Genomic DNA, 12,612 nt, shown 5'->3' with positions numbered 1-12,612 from the left:
AGGCCAATTTACAGAAGGTGGTTGAACTGTAACCAGCAGCATTTTGTTGTTTATCATGTTATCTACAGAGAGTAAATATAAAACATTATTGTTAACATTTAATAGAAAAAATATTTTTCTTAAATAAAATTTGCAAAAAGATACCAATTATGTCATTATATAATTAAAATAATATAAGTTTACAAAATGCTTGGCATTTTCAAATTTCTTACATAAACAATTGAAAATACTAACGAAGTTTTTCACTGTTTTAACGGAAATTTTTAAATATAAAACTGTAAACAATAATAGCCTTGAAGGCAGTACGTATGAGGCGTATTTCGAAAAAAATTACTAGCTGATTGATTAACACCACCATATGTTAATTCGCCTTGAGGTGAACTTAAAAAAATTAACAGCTGATTGAATAACACCACCTTATGTGAATTCACCTTTGTGTGTTTTGTTTTGGAATTGTTTCCTATTGTTTTTCTCATTCTCTTCAAAAAATTATTTTGCTGGTCGATTGTGAAAGAAACGTTTATTTTAGTTTTTGTTTTCATACGCTTTCGAATAGGTTTTTATTGGAATAAATAATCTTTAAAAATGGGTAATCAACAGGCCAAAAAAGGCGAACAACTTCCATTTACAGCTGATGAACTGAAAGTTTTGGAACATTCATTTCGCCATACCTCTGGTGGACATACAGAAAAAATTACTGAAAATAAATTATTGGTAAGTATCAATAAACCAAATAAAAACCGGTACAGGCCACATTCCCGCATACTAAATACGCATTAAAATAATTTAAATGTAACCAGATCACTTTTGAGTATAAACAAATAATTTGAATACTGTAAAAAAACTGCAAGGTCAGTAAATTTGTTTCCTACTACAGTTACCCACTAGAGAGGCTCAAAACAAAATGGGCAATTCTTATTAGATGATTTTGAGTTTCTGTTTTTTCTACCAACAAGTCATAAGACAATAGCTTGTGATGGATAATAATTAAAAAAAGAAAGGCAAAACTAAACTCTACACACTAATGTATCTGATAACTGATAACATGTAAAACGATCATGATGACGAAAGCATTAAAACAATTAAAATACATATAAGAAATCAAAGCAAACACAAAATGAAGCATATTAAAACGATGACTGAGTGACTGACAATGCCAACACGTTTAATGCCAATTGTTTATTTGTTTGTTTGTTTGTTGTATGCAGATAGATCGTCTAAGGAAATTGATAATGAAATAAAAGAAATTCAAAACGTTATACAACTTACAATGATTATTGCTTCCTAAATGAAACGGACAACAACAAATTGATCAAACAAACACTGTACGACAATGACGACGACGAAACCGACGACAATAACAAGTACACAAAAGAAATCAAACAATAATTATTTGTTGGACTAATTGACTATATGTATATTGTCTACCCTATAGTAGGATGGCTAATAAGTGTTTCTATTAATGTTTGTAACGGTCTTTAGATATCCTTAAAGTATACTGAAATTATCATTATTATTTCCTGTAAATTTAAACATTGTAGTTTGGTTCCAGGTGACAAATTTAAAAGTAACATGACTATAGCTTTGAGAATCGTAGCATATTAGCTTCAAACCTCCCCAAAGGACATTCTTCTGAAAAGCTGTATAACGCTCACAAATCTCGTACTATTATTGACATTGTAATACAATAATTTGGTATACCTAAGAATTTTCATAACTTTAATCATTCTTCGAAATTCTGCGAGGATCGGTCCGTTACAAGGCCTAGCACTTTTATTAGAACTTCTAACGAGATATGTAGGCTACCCTCATAGCTGGTGTAGGGTATCATTTAGTCGTAAATAATTTACTGCCTTACTTTTATAAGTATTTAGTACAACAATACACACTAGATTTAACATAAAATGTGTGTGTGGGTTTGTCAGTATATTGCTATGTTTACCGTTATAATCACAACGGCAAACAAACATTTAATTTATCATTCAAAAACGACGGTTATATACTTTAAATATTTATTTATTGTTAATCTAATTTAGTAGATTTTTAAAATCATTTAATTTTTTATACGCTTGATTAAAAATGATTATTGTCGGTAATTTAGACAAATTGAGTTTTGAAAAGAAACTTATTTCATATAAAATATGTTGGAGCTTGTCTGTTTAGATTTGAAATAATTTGGTTAGATTAATCAGGGTTTGAAAGCGAACTATTCAAAATAGGATAGGTGGAGAGAAATCAAATTTGGAGAATTGTCACAGAATTCCATTTCTACTGAAAGCTGCTTTATTTCAGTAAAAAACGACAACTTTTCGGAATGAAATCACTTTATATCGGAATGACATTCTGTTACAGGCCAGATGATTTTCAAATTTAAAGCAGAGAATTATTATAAATTTCGCTCCTATTTTTATTACCATCTTGATCAAATATTTTTTTAATGTTTTTCAATTACATATTTCCAAAATATTCGCATGCATTTTGCATTTAAGGTTTAATTGAAATTGAAAAACTAAACCCACCCTAAAGAATTGTTAAAAATTCCTTTTGTTTTTAGGAAACCTGGTCTACAATTGTCGATAAAAATTTGGCACAATTTATAGCAAATTTTCTATATACCGCCACGCCAACACCACAACAAAAACAACAACAACGACAACCACAACGCGTAGGCACCATAGCTTTTAAAAAATATGCAGAACCCTATTACATAGTGGAAAGAGGTTCTTTAGATGAACAAATCAATTTTATACACTTGTCATTGGCAGGTAAAGCTAATGATGAAATCGATTTAAAGCAATTGGAAATGGTAGGACATCATTTTGTTTTACAAATATCTTTATGTTTAACTGAAAAATTGCTTTCTTTTTTCTAGTATATAACTTCAGTTTTATTAAGTTATTTACATATAATGAGAGCTAAAAATTCTCCGGAATATGAATCTTGGATTAAATTTGGTTATCATTGTAATGATCGCTCGGCTCAATGTTTTGCCAAAGGTTTAATACGTTTGTTGGATAAGGAAACGGATTCAGAGTCTACAGCTTCTCTGTATGCTTTAGAGAAATGGTTACAAATAAATCCCACATTTCTTATAATATGGCGTAATGTTTTTTCTTATCTATACGGTTCGAATAATGGTAAAAATGGCAAATTGGGCACAAATCATATAAGTCAACAAATATTACCCATGCAAGAAGGTAAAGTTAATAATTTTGTTTTTAGTTTTTATTTAATACAAATAATTTCTAATTTCTTTTTATAGGACTACCTAGTGGTACAAACTATTCACCCATATTGGATATACCGCATGTGATTTATATCAATAGCAATATGCCCACAGATTTAAGAAATAAATGGCGTTTTTTGTTTTCTTCGAAAATTATGGGCGAAAGTTTTTCCACCATGTTGGGCAAATTGCTTAAACGTGGTCCTACTCTTTTGGTTGTGGAAGATGAAGATCATTATATCTTTGCTGGTTATGCTCCAGAATCCTGGAGTTTGGGGCCCAATTTTTTGGGTATGTAAAGACTTTTAGAATAAAATTGTTAAATATGTTGGCTTATTAAAGAAATATCTTTTTTTATTTTATTTTTAAGGTGATGATAGCTCTATGTTGTTTACTTTAAGTCCCGCCATGCGTTGTTTTAATACTACGGGATATAATAATCATTATCAATATTTAAATTTAAGTCAACAGACTATGCCCAATGGTTTGGTAAGTAGGAAATAATTAGCCCTTAAAACTAAATATTTAATAATTAAAACATAACTTTCTTTAGGGAATGGGTGGTCAATTTAATTATTGGGGTCTATGGCTGGATTGTGAATATGGTTTGGGTCATAGCTCTGAATCCTGCACCACATATAAAGATTATGTACAGCTGAGTAAACGTAAAGACTTTCGTATTAGGAATCTAGAAGTGTGGGGTATAGGTGATGAACCCAAACAAGGCGAGGACAGTGATGAGGAGGAAGGAGATGTAAGTACCATTACTTTCTTAACAAATGCCAATTTATTCAATTCATTTCATTGTACTTTCCTTTTAGGGTTCCAATAAACGTTCCATATTGGATCAAAATTTGGAAGATCGTGTTATGTTAGAATTATCTGGTCGTAAAATGCACTCCGATGGTCTAAGAGAACCTGATCTGGATTTATAAATTTCAAAATATATGAATTTTAAACAAGTTCTTCTTTAAAATTTGCACAGTATTAACGTAAGTTTCTGATGCAAAGTTTCCTATTAAGTGTTAAATTTTCAGCTTCTTCGTAAATTAGTTTTAACCAAAGACAGACAATAATGTGGACCATTTTTGTGAAATGTTCTTAAAAGAATTTTTAAAATGTTTAGTATTTAGTAAAAAACAACTCATTCCTTTAACAAATTGCTAAAAAAAATTTAATTAAAATATTCTTAAAAGGCAAGAAGAAAAGAGCAAATAAACAATTTTAACAGAGTTTAATTTTATTTTTACATCTCTAAAAGGTCAGTTTTATTTTCCTCAAAAATTTTTTTTACAAGTAATCCAAACCATTATGTTTCATCATTAAAAAAATATCTATATAAACCATTGTTCGTATACCATTTTAAATTTCATATTCTTCTTCATCATTAGTGGCACCCGCTTCTTGATTTTGATTGCTGTAATCGTTAGAGTAACTGCTAGACTGTTGATTGGAGGAGGCTGAAAAATTTCGATCACCAAATTTGTTAGCGGTTCCGTATTGTGGCGCATTGGTTTCCTCAAAGCGTCTGCCGGTGGGTCGTAGTTTTGGCGGTTGAAATTGATTACTTTGATTGAATTCATAAGTGGTGGAGTTGTTTTCAGGTCGGTTGTAATTGGTTTTGCGTAACATGGCCTTAAAATTGAAGGGAGGTTCCTCGGAATTCTACAAAATGAGGAAATTATAATTATAATCCTTTTTGCTTTAATATTACAAAACAAAACATACATCATCATTATAATCTCTACGACCTATTAGATTTTGTAGCTCATTTACCGGATTTTGAGCTGGTGGATATGAATTACGCATATTGGATTGATTTGGATTCATTTGTCTATTATACATGTTCTGTTGCGGCATAGGTGGTGGCGGTGGTGCAGGATAATTTTTAATACTATTACGCCTCGAACTATTGCGATTACCTTGCCAGGGAGGAAATGCATTATTATAGTTGCTGTAGCTATTGTAAGCATTCATTTGCATCTGCATTTGATTTCTGTCACAAAAGAATACATATTTGTTTTACATACATATATATTTATCATATCTTTGTTTACGCGTCTAACCTTCTCATTACGTTAGGATCACGATAGAAATTTTGATTATAGATGACATCACTCTCACCCATACGATCCCAGTTGGTTTGACAGGCCTGTTCCTTTTTATAGGCATTATATGTCAAGAGACATGAGGTCATTGAGGGATTTCTTTGCAATGGACTATCCCAGGGTTCATCATCATTTGCCATCATTGTTGTCATGGTGGAGGCATATGTTTGTCGTGTCATTGAATTGGCTGGATCTACCATATATTGTGTATCATAGAATGGTATTTGATCTAAACGCATGGGCAATTTACGCACAGCCACCTGATAGAGAGTAGAAATTGGTGAATCATATATGGCTTTGATTTATTGGCTAACTTACCGGCATTGGTCCCAGTTGTGAGGAATTGACTTCTCTTGTATTAATGCGATCATAAGGTACGGTACGTGTACATTTATTAAGACCCGCTACAACGCGCTGATTGTAAATGTGAACCTGTAAAATATTAATTAATTGGGAAGAAAATGTTTAGATTATTCAACCTTCCAAAATTCGTATCAGAAATTCAGATTTAGAATCCTTAATAGAATCAAAGAAACAATATAAAAGTATGTCTTGGCTGCAAACTAGGTTAGAAAGTGTGCTGATAAAATATGTTGTCAATCCTAACAGACAGATGCAAAACATGTTGGATTAACAATCGCATTATGACTCAGAAACGTTTATATTTCTATTTAATTATAAATTTTTCATTATTTAGAAAATCGATTCTATTTATTGAATTTATTTTAAAGCATTTGAATCTGTATAACGGTAGTAGTCGACGTGCAAACTTCTTGAACTTAATTACAAACTTTTGAATTGAAATATTTTAAAACATTTGTCCAACTATTGCAACAATTTAAAGCCCATAAAAAAAGAATGAATAACAATTTCAAACACATTAACAACTATTACTCACTTGTTGGCATAAATTTACAAAATCTTGAAATTTCACAGCTCTATAGTGCAAAAGTACTTGAAATAAAGATTTTTCACGCCATTTACGCACATAATGACGTATGAACTCAGCAGTCTCTTGATTGATTTGGCCCGTCTTTTCATTCACCAATGGAGCATAACGTTGGCGTTCACGAAAACCACGGTAAGCTAAAAACCATAAAAAAGTAAAAACAAAAAGAAATAAAAAGAAAAAAAAAAAATACAAAGAAAACAAAAACAAGAATATTAAAATGTTAATAAAATTTAGCAACAATTTATAACAATTAAATGAGACTAAAGATTGTTTATTGTAAAGTGCCTTGGTAAGGAGAAGGAAGGAAGGAAGGAAGAAAGGCTGTTAAAACATATGTTACATGGGTCAAGGCTATTGTGTGGTTGATTTTTTTTCTGGTAACGCGTTAATTTAATTAATTTTTCATTTATTTTCAATAGTATTTTTTTTAGTTTATTATAAAAGGTTTCATTCGATCGATCGATTGATGTTATAAATAAAAAAAAATATAGTGTTGGAATTGTTGTGTGTGTGTGTGTGTGGGAGAGTAGAAGAAGAAGGCCGTTATAAGCAGCTTTTCTTTTTAATCCCTTGACACTATTAACATACATTTTGCTAAATGTAAATTTGTTTTTGTGCTTCTAATTTTTTCCATTGATATGAGTTGTCTTGTTTGTTTTTCTGGAAAACATGTAAATCATACCATAGACATTTTTGGCCAGAAACCAAGAAAACTTTGTATATTGTTTATTAGAGAATGTTTACATTCAAAATTTATTGATATTATATTTTTCTTTGATATCATGTATTTAGGTACTAGTACTAGTTGTTTGCTAATAACGTTTATATGTGTAATAGTTATACATGTAATAAATATAAATATTTTGTTAATATTTTTTTTAAATATAAAGACGTTTATAATACGTCTGTTTGTTTGCTTGTTTTGCAACAAATTTTAAAAGAAGTTTTTTTTTTTTATCTATTTATTCATCTTGGTCATCTAGCATGGCATTTTCACGTTGAGCTACTCGGGCCGCTGCTAAGGCCTCTTCTTTGCGATCATCTTCGAATGTCTCTTCAGCTTCAGAATTTGTCTCACTTATATCTAAATAATCAACTTCGGGTACATTGAGTAGATGATCATTTTCATTTTCATCCTGTTTCTCATCATTACCTTTTTGTATTTTAGAAGCCGCCACATCATGGTGTCCCATAGCTTTTGCTATAAATTTTAAAGATTGAAGAAAAATTAGAATTTTTTCTATTTCTATGTTAGATTTTTTAGGTTATGAAATTATTTTTTACCTTTTGTTGCTGAGCTACTGCCACCCTTCATACGTTTACGTGCCAATAGAGCTCTGATCATTGACTGAACCTTTATGATTTTCTTTACTTGAATTTCGTATAATCTGAAAGTGGAAATGATAGGTTTTAATAGCGGAAATTGTATGTATGTTCTATTACTGTACTTTGTACTTCTACGACGATCCCTTTCTGAGATCTGTTCTAATTAGTTTTTTACGAAAACTGGAAGTTCTGGGACCGAATTACCGCATACTTGAACGAATAAACATTCGTGTCGAAAACATAACATTACGTTCATTGTAGTCGATCACTTATGCAGTAATTCGGGCACCAGTTTGAGTGAAAAGTGGCAAAACCTCAAGAAGACTTTTCTTTTGGACGGATGCTAGTTTCGATAATTAACTTTTTGAATAACTATTTGAATGAAAAGTTAATGTCCTAAAAGGAAGTACTCAGTAGTGTCTCAAAAAGGGGAGGCTTAACCAAATATTCTACTACTTTTGTGTATACTCATCGTGATTATCTTAAATTCTCAGATTAAAATTAAGAACAACTTTTTGAAAAACTTTGGAAATATTTCAGAAAATGAATTAAGCAAAAAAACGCCTTTACCTTGCCAAAAATTCATCATTATAGTAGCGTAAAAATACTTTAGTTTTTCCAATAGCCCAACCTTCCATTTTCAAACGAATCAATAACAAACGACAATTATCCGAAGTAATATCGACAGTTTCATCAAAATCGAAAGCCAAAAATTGATATCTATACAAAAGAAATAAATTTTTAAATTATTTCAATTTCAGAAATCCATAAAATTCAAAAACAAACCTCTTAAGGAATTCCTCAAATGATAAACGACAAGAGTAGCCCTGTTGTCGTCCAATAACCGTATCCAAAACGCCCAATGCCTTCATTTGTTGTTGTACCATATCTAAATGGAAATTTCGGGGTTTATATTCCAAGTCCGCACGTATACAGCGAACAAAATGAACGCCCACATTGGTGTTTTGGCTTAAAATTTTGAGCATGGTCAAGCAAGTGTAACGGAAATTGGCAGCCAGAGTACGTAGATTATTAACTTGTGATATGACACCGTTTGTTAAGTGATTAAGGATCTGTAAAGGAATTGGAATTAAAAACAAATATATGTATTCAAAATAAGGTAATTGTTTGCAATATATTTAGATTAAAGCATAATTAAACTAGATTTTTATATAAAACCTAAACTCTACTCACATAAGCTGGTTTCTTATTATCATCGGCCTTATGTTGGACCTCGAAATTCATAGTTAAATTACCGGCTTTAGTCAATTGATTCGTAAACATGATCATGATATTCTCATCACAAGACGATCTAAAAGCTTCAATCATTTCGGGTGGCACAAAATCACGATTAATATCGGTAAAAGCACGAGTATCATAAATAATACGTCCCGTATAATGAGCCACCGATACCTCAGTGGCTGTATGTTTCTTAATAAATTGACTATGTTTCTCCACAACGCGATCTAAAGCAGATAAATTATTTTTTTCTTTAATCCTTTAAATAAAATGTCCTTAACGTACCCATTATTAAATCTTGATCTTGACTAATGCGAGAGGCATCATCAATAATATAGAAAAGACCATCGGGTTTTGTTAGTAAATTATCCAAAGCCACTTTATTGTCATAGAAATTTAAGTTAATCGTGGGTATATCATCTGCTTCCTTTTATAATGATTAGAAAATTTTAAAGTTAATAGCTTAGAAAATCTTAAAAATTTGCTTACCATTTCCAACATTTCATTAACAAATATACGTTGATTATAATGATACTGCAATTGTTCATTCAGAGTATTAATCATTAATTGTTCGAGACCATTGCGATTGAAACATTCAAAACCATACATGTCATGTATGACAATAGTATTTTGATCGCCACTGTTTTTAAGAAAATACTTAAGATACAAACTTTTTCAAACCAAATTTATTTACTTACAAAACAGCCCTTGGAAATGCCATATTCATATTGATCTTATTGATAATCCAATCCACCAATCTGGAGTATATGGTGGAGGCAACAGCATCACGGGCATCTCTGGCCTCTTCTGTGGTATATTGGCGTCTTTCTGCTATGCCACCTTTGACCATAATGAAATTGGTCAAGGACCACATGAATTTCTTTTCATCAACTCTCAACAATTCAGCAATACGTGTCACTATCTCGGTATTATCCACCTCTGCGTATTTACCGGATGTACGGAAACGTATATTACCAATATTCAAAATGGCAGCTAATATTTTACGTATCGTTTCCAATTGTTTGTGATTAAAATCCAAATCTTTTAAAATAGACTCAAATTGACGATAATGTTCCACATTACCCTGGGGATCATCACGATGATATTTGAGTTTAGTGGGTGGCACATCGGGTGGTATACGCAAATAGCGATAACCACGTTCGGGTTTTAAACTGTACTCTTTCAACAAGCCCTCGGCATTCATGTAGTCATAGAAAAAATAGAATATATGGAAATTATGTTGGTTTCTGTAAAGGAATCATACACATTTTAAACTAAACAAATAATTTAACTTTGTAATTAACTAACTTACCCATCCATGGTAGAAACTCTTAATTTTTCCAACATATACATATTGTATACGGCACCCGACATCTTGCCCGTTTTGCCAAATGTTATAAAGTATTGCAAAACACAGCGTGTTGAATCATTATTAATCGGAGTACCCGCATTGACCAACATCATTATGGCCTTCATAGAATTCTCCACACGATCCGTGGCTCCTCGATTACCAGCCCCCAAATAGCACAAATGTTTAATCATTAGTTTAACGTTTGTCGATTTACCCGAATAACTTTCTCCCGAAAATACTACATGCTGCGGTTCCTTATGATGCAACATATCTTGATAGGCTACATCGGCTACGGCGAAAATATGCGGCAAATTCTCCGAGCGTGATTTGCAATTATATTTCTGATGAAATTCTATGGGAAATTCATTTGTCATGTCATTCGTATTAATGGCTAAGAGTATGTCGCCGATAAACGAATAAGATTGACCCATTTCTAAACGTATACGAAGATTTTCTAAAATATTCTCCTCTACAGGGTTCTCGATGGCAGCCAAATCTTCTTGGTGCATGCGTTCCGGTTTGCCTTCGAAACGTTTAATGTAGCCGCAGTCGACAAATATTTCAGGTTCCTTATACAAGCTGCCAGCATCTCGGGAAAGAACTATAAGTTCGCTTATTTCTGTTCTGATCTGTGAAATGAAACACAGTTCATATTAAACTTTCGCTTTGTATCTATTGTTGTCTTTTAATAAGAAAGCTTTGATATCAAAATATCAGTTTAATTGGGACGAATAATTTTGATTCAAAATTTCTTTATGGATGGATTAAAATAAGCAATAAAAATTATTTAATAATAACATACCTCATCATCATTTTCGAAAAGTTCTGTCAAAAATGGATGCTCTACCATTTCCACCATCATGGGTCGATTCTCTTGATTCTTTTCCAAACATTCTGATATGAAATCGTTCATTTGTTGAGACCAATTCGAGGGCTTAAATAACGTAGGAGGGGGATTACGTACAATTTGAAACAAGGCACGCGATGGATGCATATCGGCAAATGGAGGCTTGCCATCCGCCAATTCAATGGTAGTAATGCCCAAGGCCCAAACATCGACACGTGTTGTTATTTCAGGATCCCCTAAAAAAATGGAAATGAGCAAAACATCTCAAAACAATCCAACAATTAGGAATACATACGGCTTTCCATGGCTAGTACAGTTTCAGGTGCCATCCAGCAAGGAGAACCAATACAAGTGCCACGTTTACCAAATGTTGATTCCACTTGGCGTGACAGACCGAAATCGCACAGCTTAACGCGGCCATCCCGGGTCAATAAAATGTTATCGCCTCTTATATCACGATGCAAAACATGATTACGATTAAGTTCAATGGCCCCACGACAAGTTTCGCGTATGATATAAGAGATATGCTCCTCACGCAAACGACGATCCAATTTAATTAATTTATTGGACAAATCTATGGCCGTACCTCCGCCACAGTACTTTAAAATTTTAACAATATATAAAAATTTCAATTGTTTTAATTATACTCCCAATACTCACCTCTAGTACAAACCAAATCTCATCTGGTCCATTATTCTTCTCCAATTTATAAACCCCATAGAACTCAAGTAAATTGGGGCTATTACAATAATCCCTTAGAGTGTGATATTCCTCCTCTATGGATACCTGATGTTCTTCATCATAATGTTGGATTTTCAAAGCCACTATACGATCATTTTCAAGCTCTTTAGCCCGAAATACTTTGGCATTAACACCTTGAGCGATTTCTTCATAAATCTCAAATTTATCCGTAGGATCCGGTAATTGAGTATAAGGCAAATACATTTTGCTATTGTTTTTTTTATTTAAAAAATTCTGTAGATATTTCTAGAACTAAAAGAAAGAAAACGTCTTTTCAGTTAAACACTCGTTGGTCAAGTGATTCCCAACGAACTGTTGTAATGTTAAAACACCTTGGAAAATAGGTGGTTCAATAGTTAAATTGTACATTCATTCGCTTTGGTTGTTGGGACGAAGGTGGTAGAATCAATGTAAATCTCATTAGACACGATTTATGTTTCGTGTTCCTTTTCTTTTTTTGCAAAATTTCTGTGTCTATCTATGTCTGTCTGTTCATTGTAAGCAGATGAAACCTTATAAATGAACCATTTGACCCTGGTTTTATTGTTTTTCTATTTTTAATTACGAAATTTAGTCAAATAAAATATTGCCAATTTTACCAGAACGTGCAATAAAAAACGACATCAGTATTTAGGGGAGGAAATAGCCTTATGAGTTACTTAAACATTTTAAAGTGAATTAGTTTGCTTTCGAATCTTTTAAATATTTTGCCACCATATTTTCATTGATCGATTCGGATTATATATGGTTAGACAGCTTATAAGTTAAGGTTTATGATTATTTTTTTTAATAAAAGTTTATTTCACACTTTTAAAGTTCATA

General features: G+C 32.0%; 2 protein-coding genes across 2 annotated transcripts; one reads left to right on the top strand and one right to left on the bottom strand.

Annotated features, from left to right (window-relative positions):
• The first annotated feature begins 428 nt into the window (after positions 1 to 428).
• On the top strand, positions 429 to 4,448 carry LOC119606895 (MTOR-associated protein MEAK7). The gene is made up of 7 exons (XM_037960551.1): positions 429 to 714; positions 2,555 to 2,806; positions 2,873 to 3,197; positions 3,263 to 3,517; positions 3,597 to 3,715; positions 3,780 to 3,980; positions 4,048 to 4,448. Exons 1-7 carry the CDS (start codon positions 586 to 588, stop codon positions 4,159 to 4,161), a joined length of 1,395 nt encoding a protein of 464 aa, XP_037816479.1. The 5' UTR covers positions 429 to 585; the 3' UTR covers positions 4,162 to 4,448.
• A 4-nt stretch (positions 4,449 to 4,452) lies between these two features.
• Positions 4,453 to 12,322, bottom strand: LOC119606894 (neither inactivation nor afterpotential protein C). Its single transcript, XM_037960550.1, has 17 exons — positions 11,710 to 12,322; positions 11,345 to 11,648; positions 11,005 to 11,285; positions 10,164 to 10,831; positions 9,550 to 10,098; positions 9,341 to 9,491; positions 9,137 to 9,278; positions 8,807 to 9,078; positions 8,399 to 8,685; positions 8,183 to 8,332; positions 7,571 to 7,674; positions 7,440 to 7,487; positions 6,233 to 6,420; positions 5,653 to 5,766; positions 5,293 to 5,594; positions 4,955 to 5,222; positions 4,453 to 4,891 (listed from the first exon to the last, which is right to left on the bottom strand). The coding sequence occupies exons 1-17, from the start codon at positions 11,992 to 11,994 to the stop codon at positions 4,589 to 4,591; spliced, it is 4,416 nt and encodes a 1,471-aa protein (XP_037816478.1). The 5' UTR covers positions 11,995 to 12,322; the 3' UTR covers positions 4,453 to 4,588.
• Between the last annotated feature and the right edge of the window lie 290 nt (positions 12,323 to 12,612).

This window comes from Lucilia sericata, unplaced genomic scaffold (assembly GCF_015586225.1).
Source record: "Lucilia sericata isolate MDLA Ls3-8-SP2 unplaced genomic scaffold, ASM1558622v1 Contig000634F_arrow, whole genome shotgun sequence".
NCBI lineage: Eukaryota > Metazoa > Arthropoda > Insecta > Diptera > Calliphoridae > Lucilia > Lucilia sericata.
The sequence above is the reverse complement of the archived record's forward strand: the minus strand, read 5'-3'. Positions and strand labels throughout refer to the sequence as shown.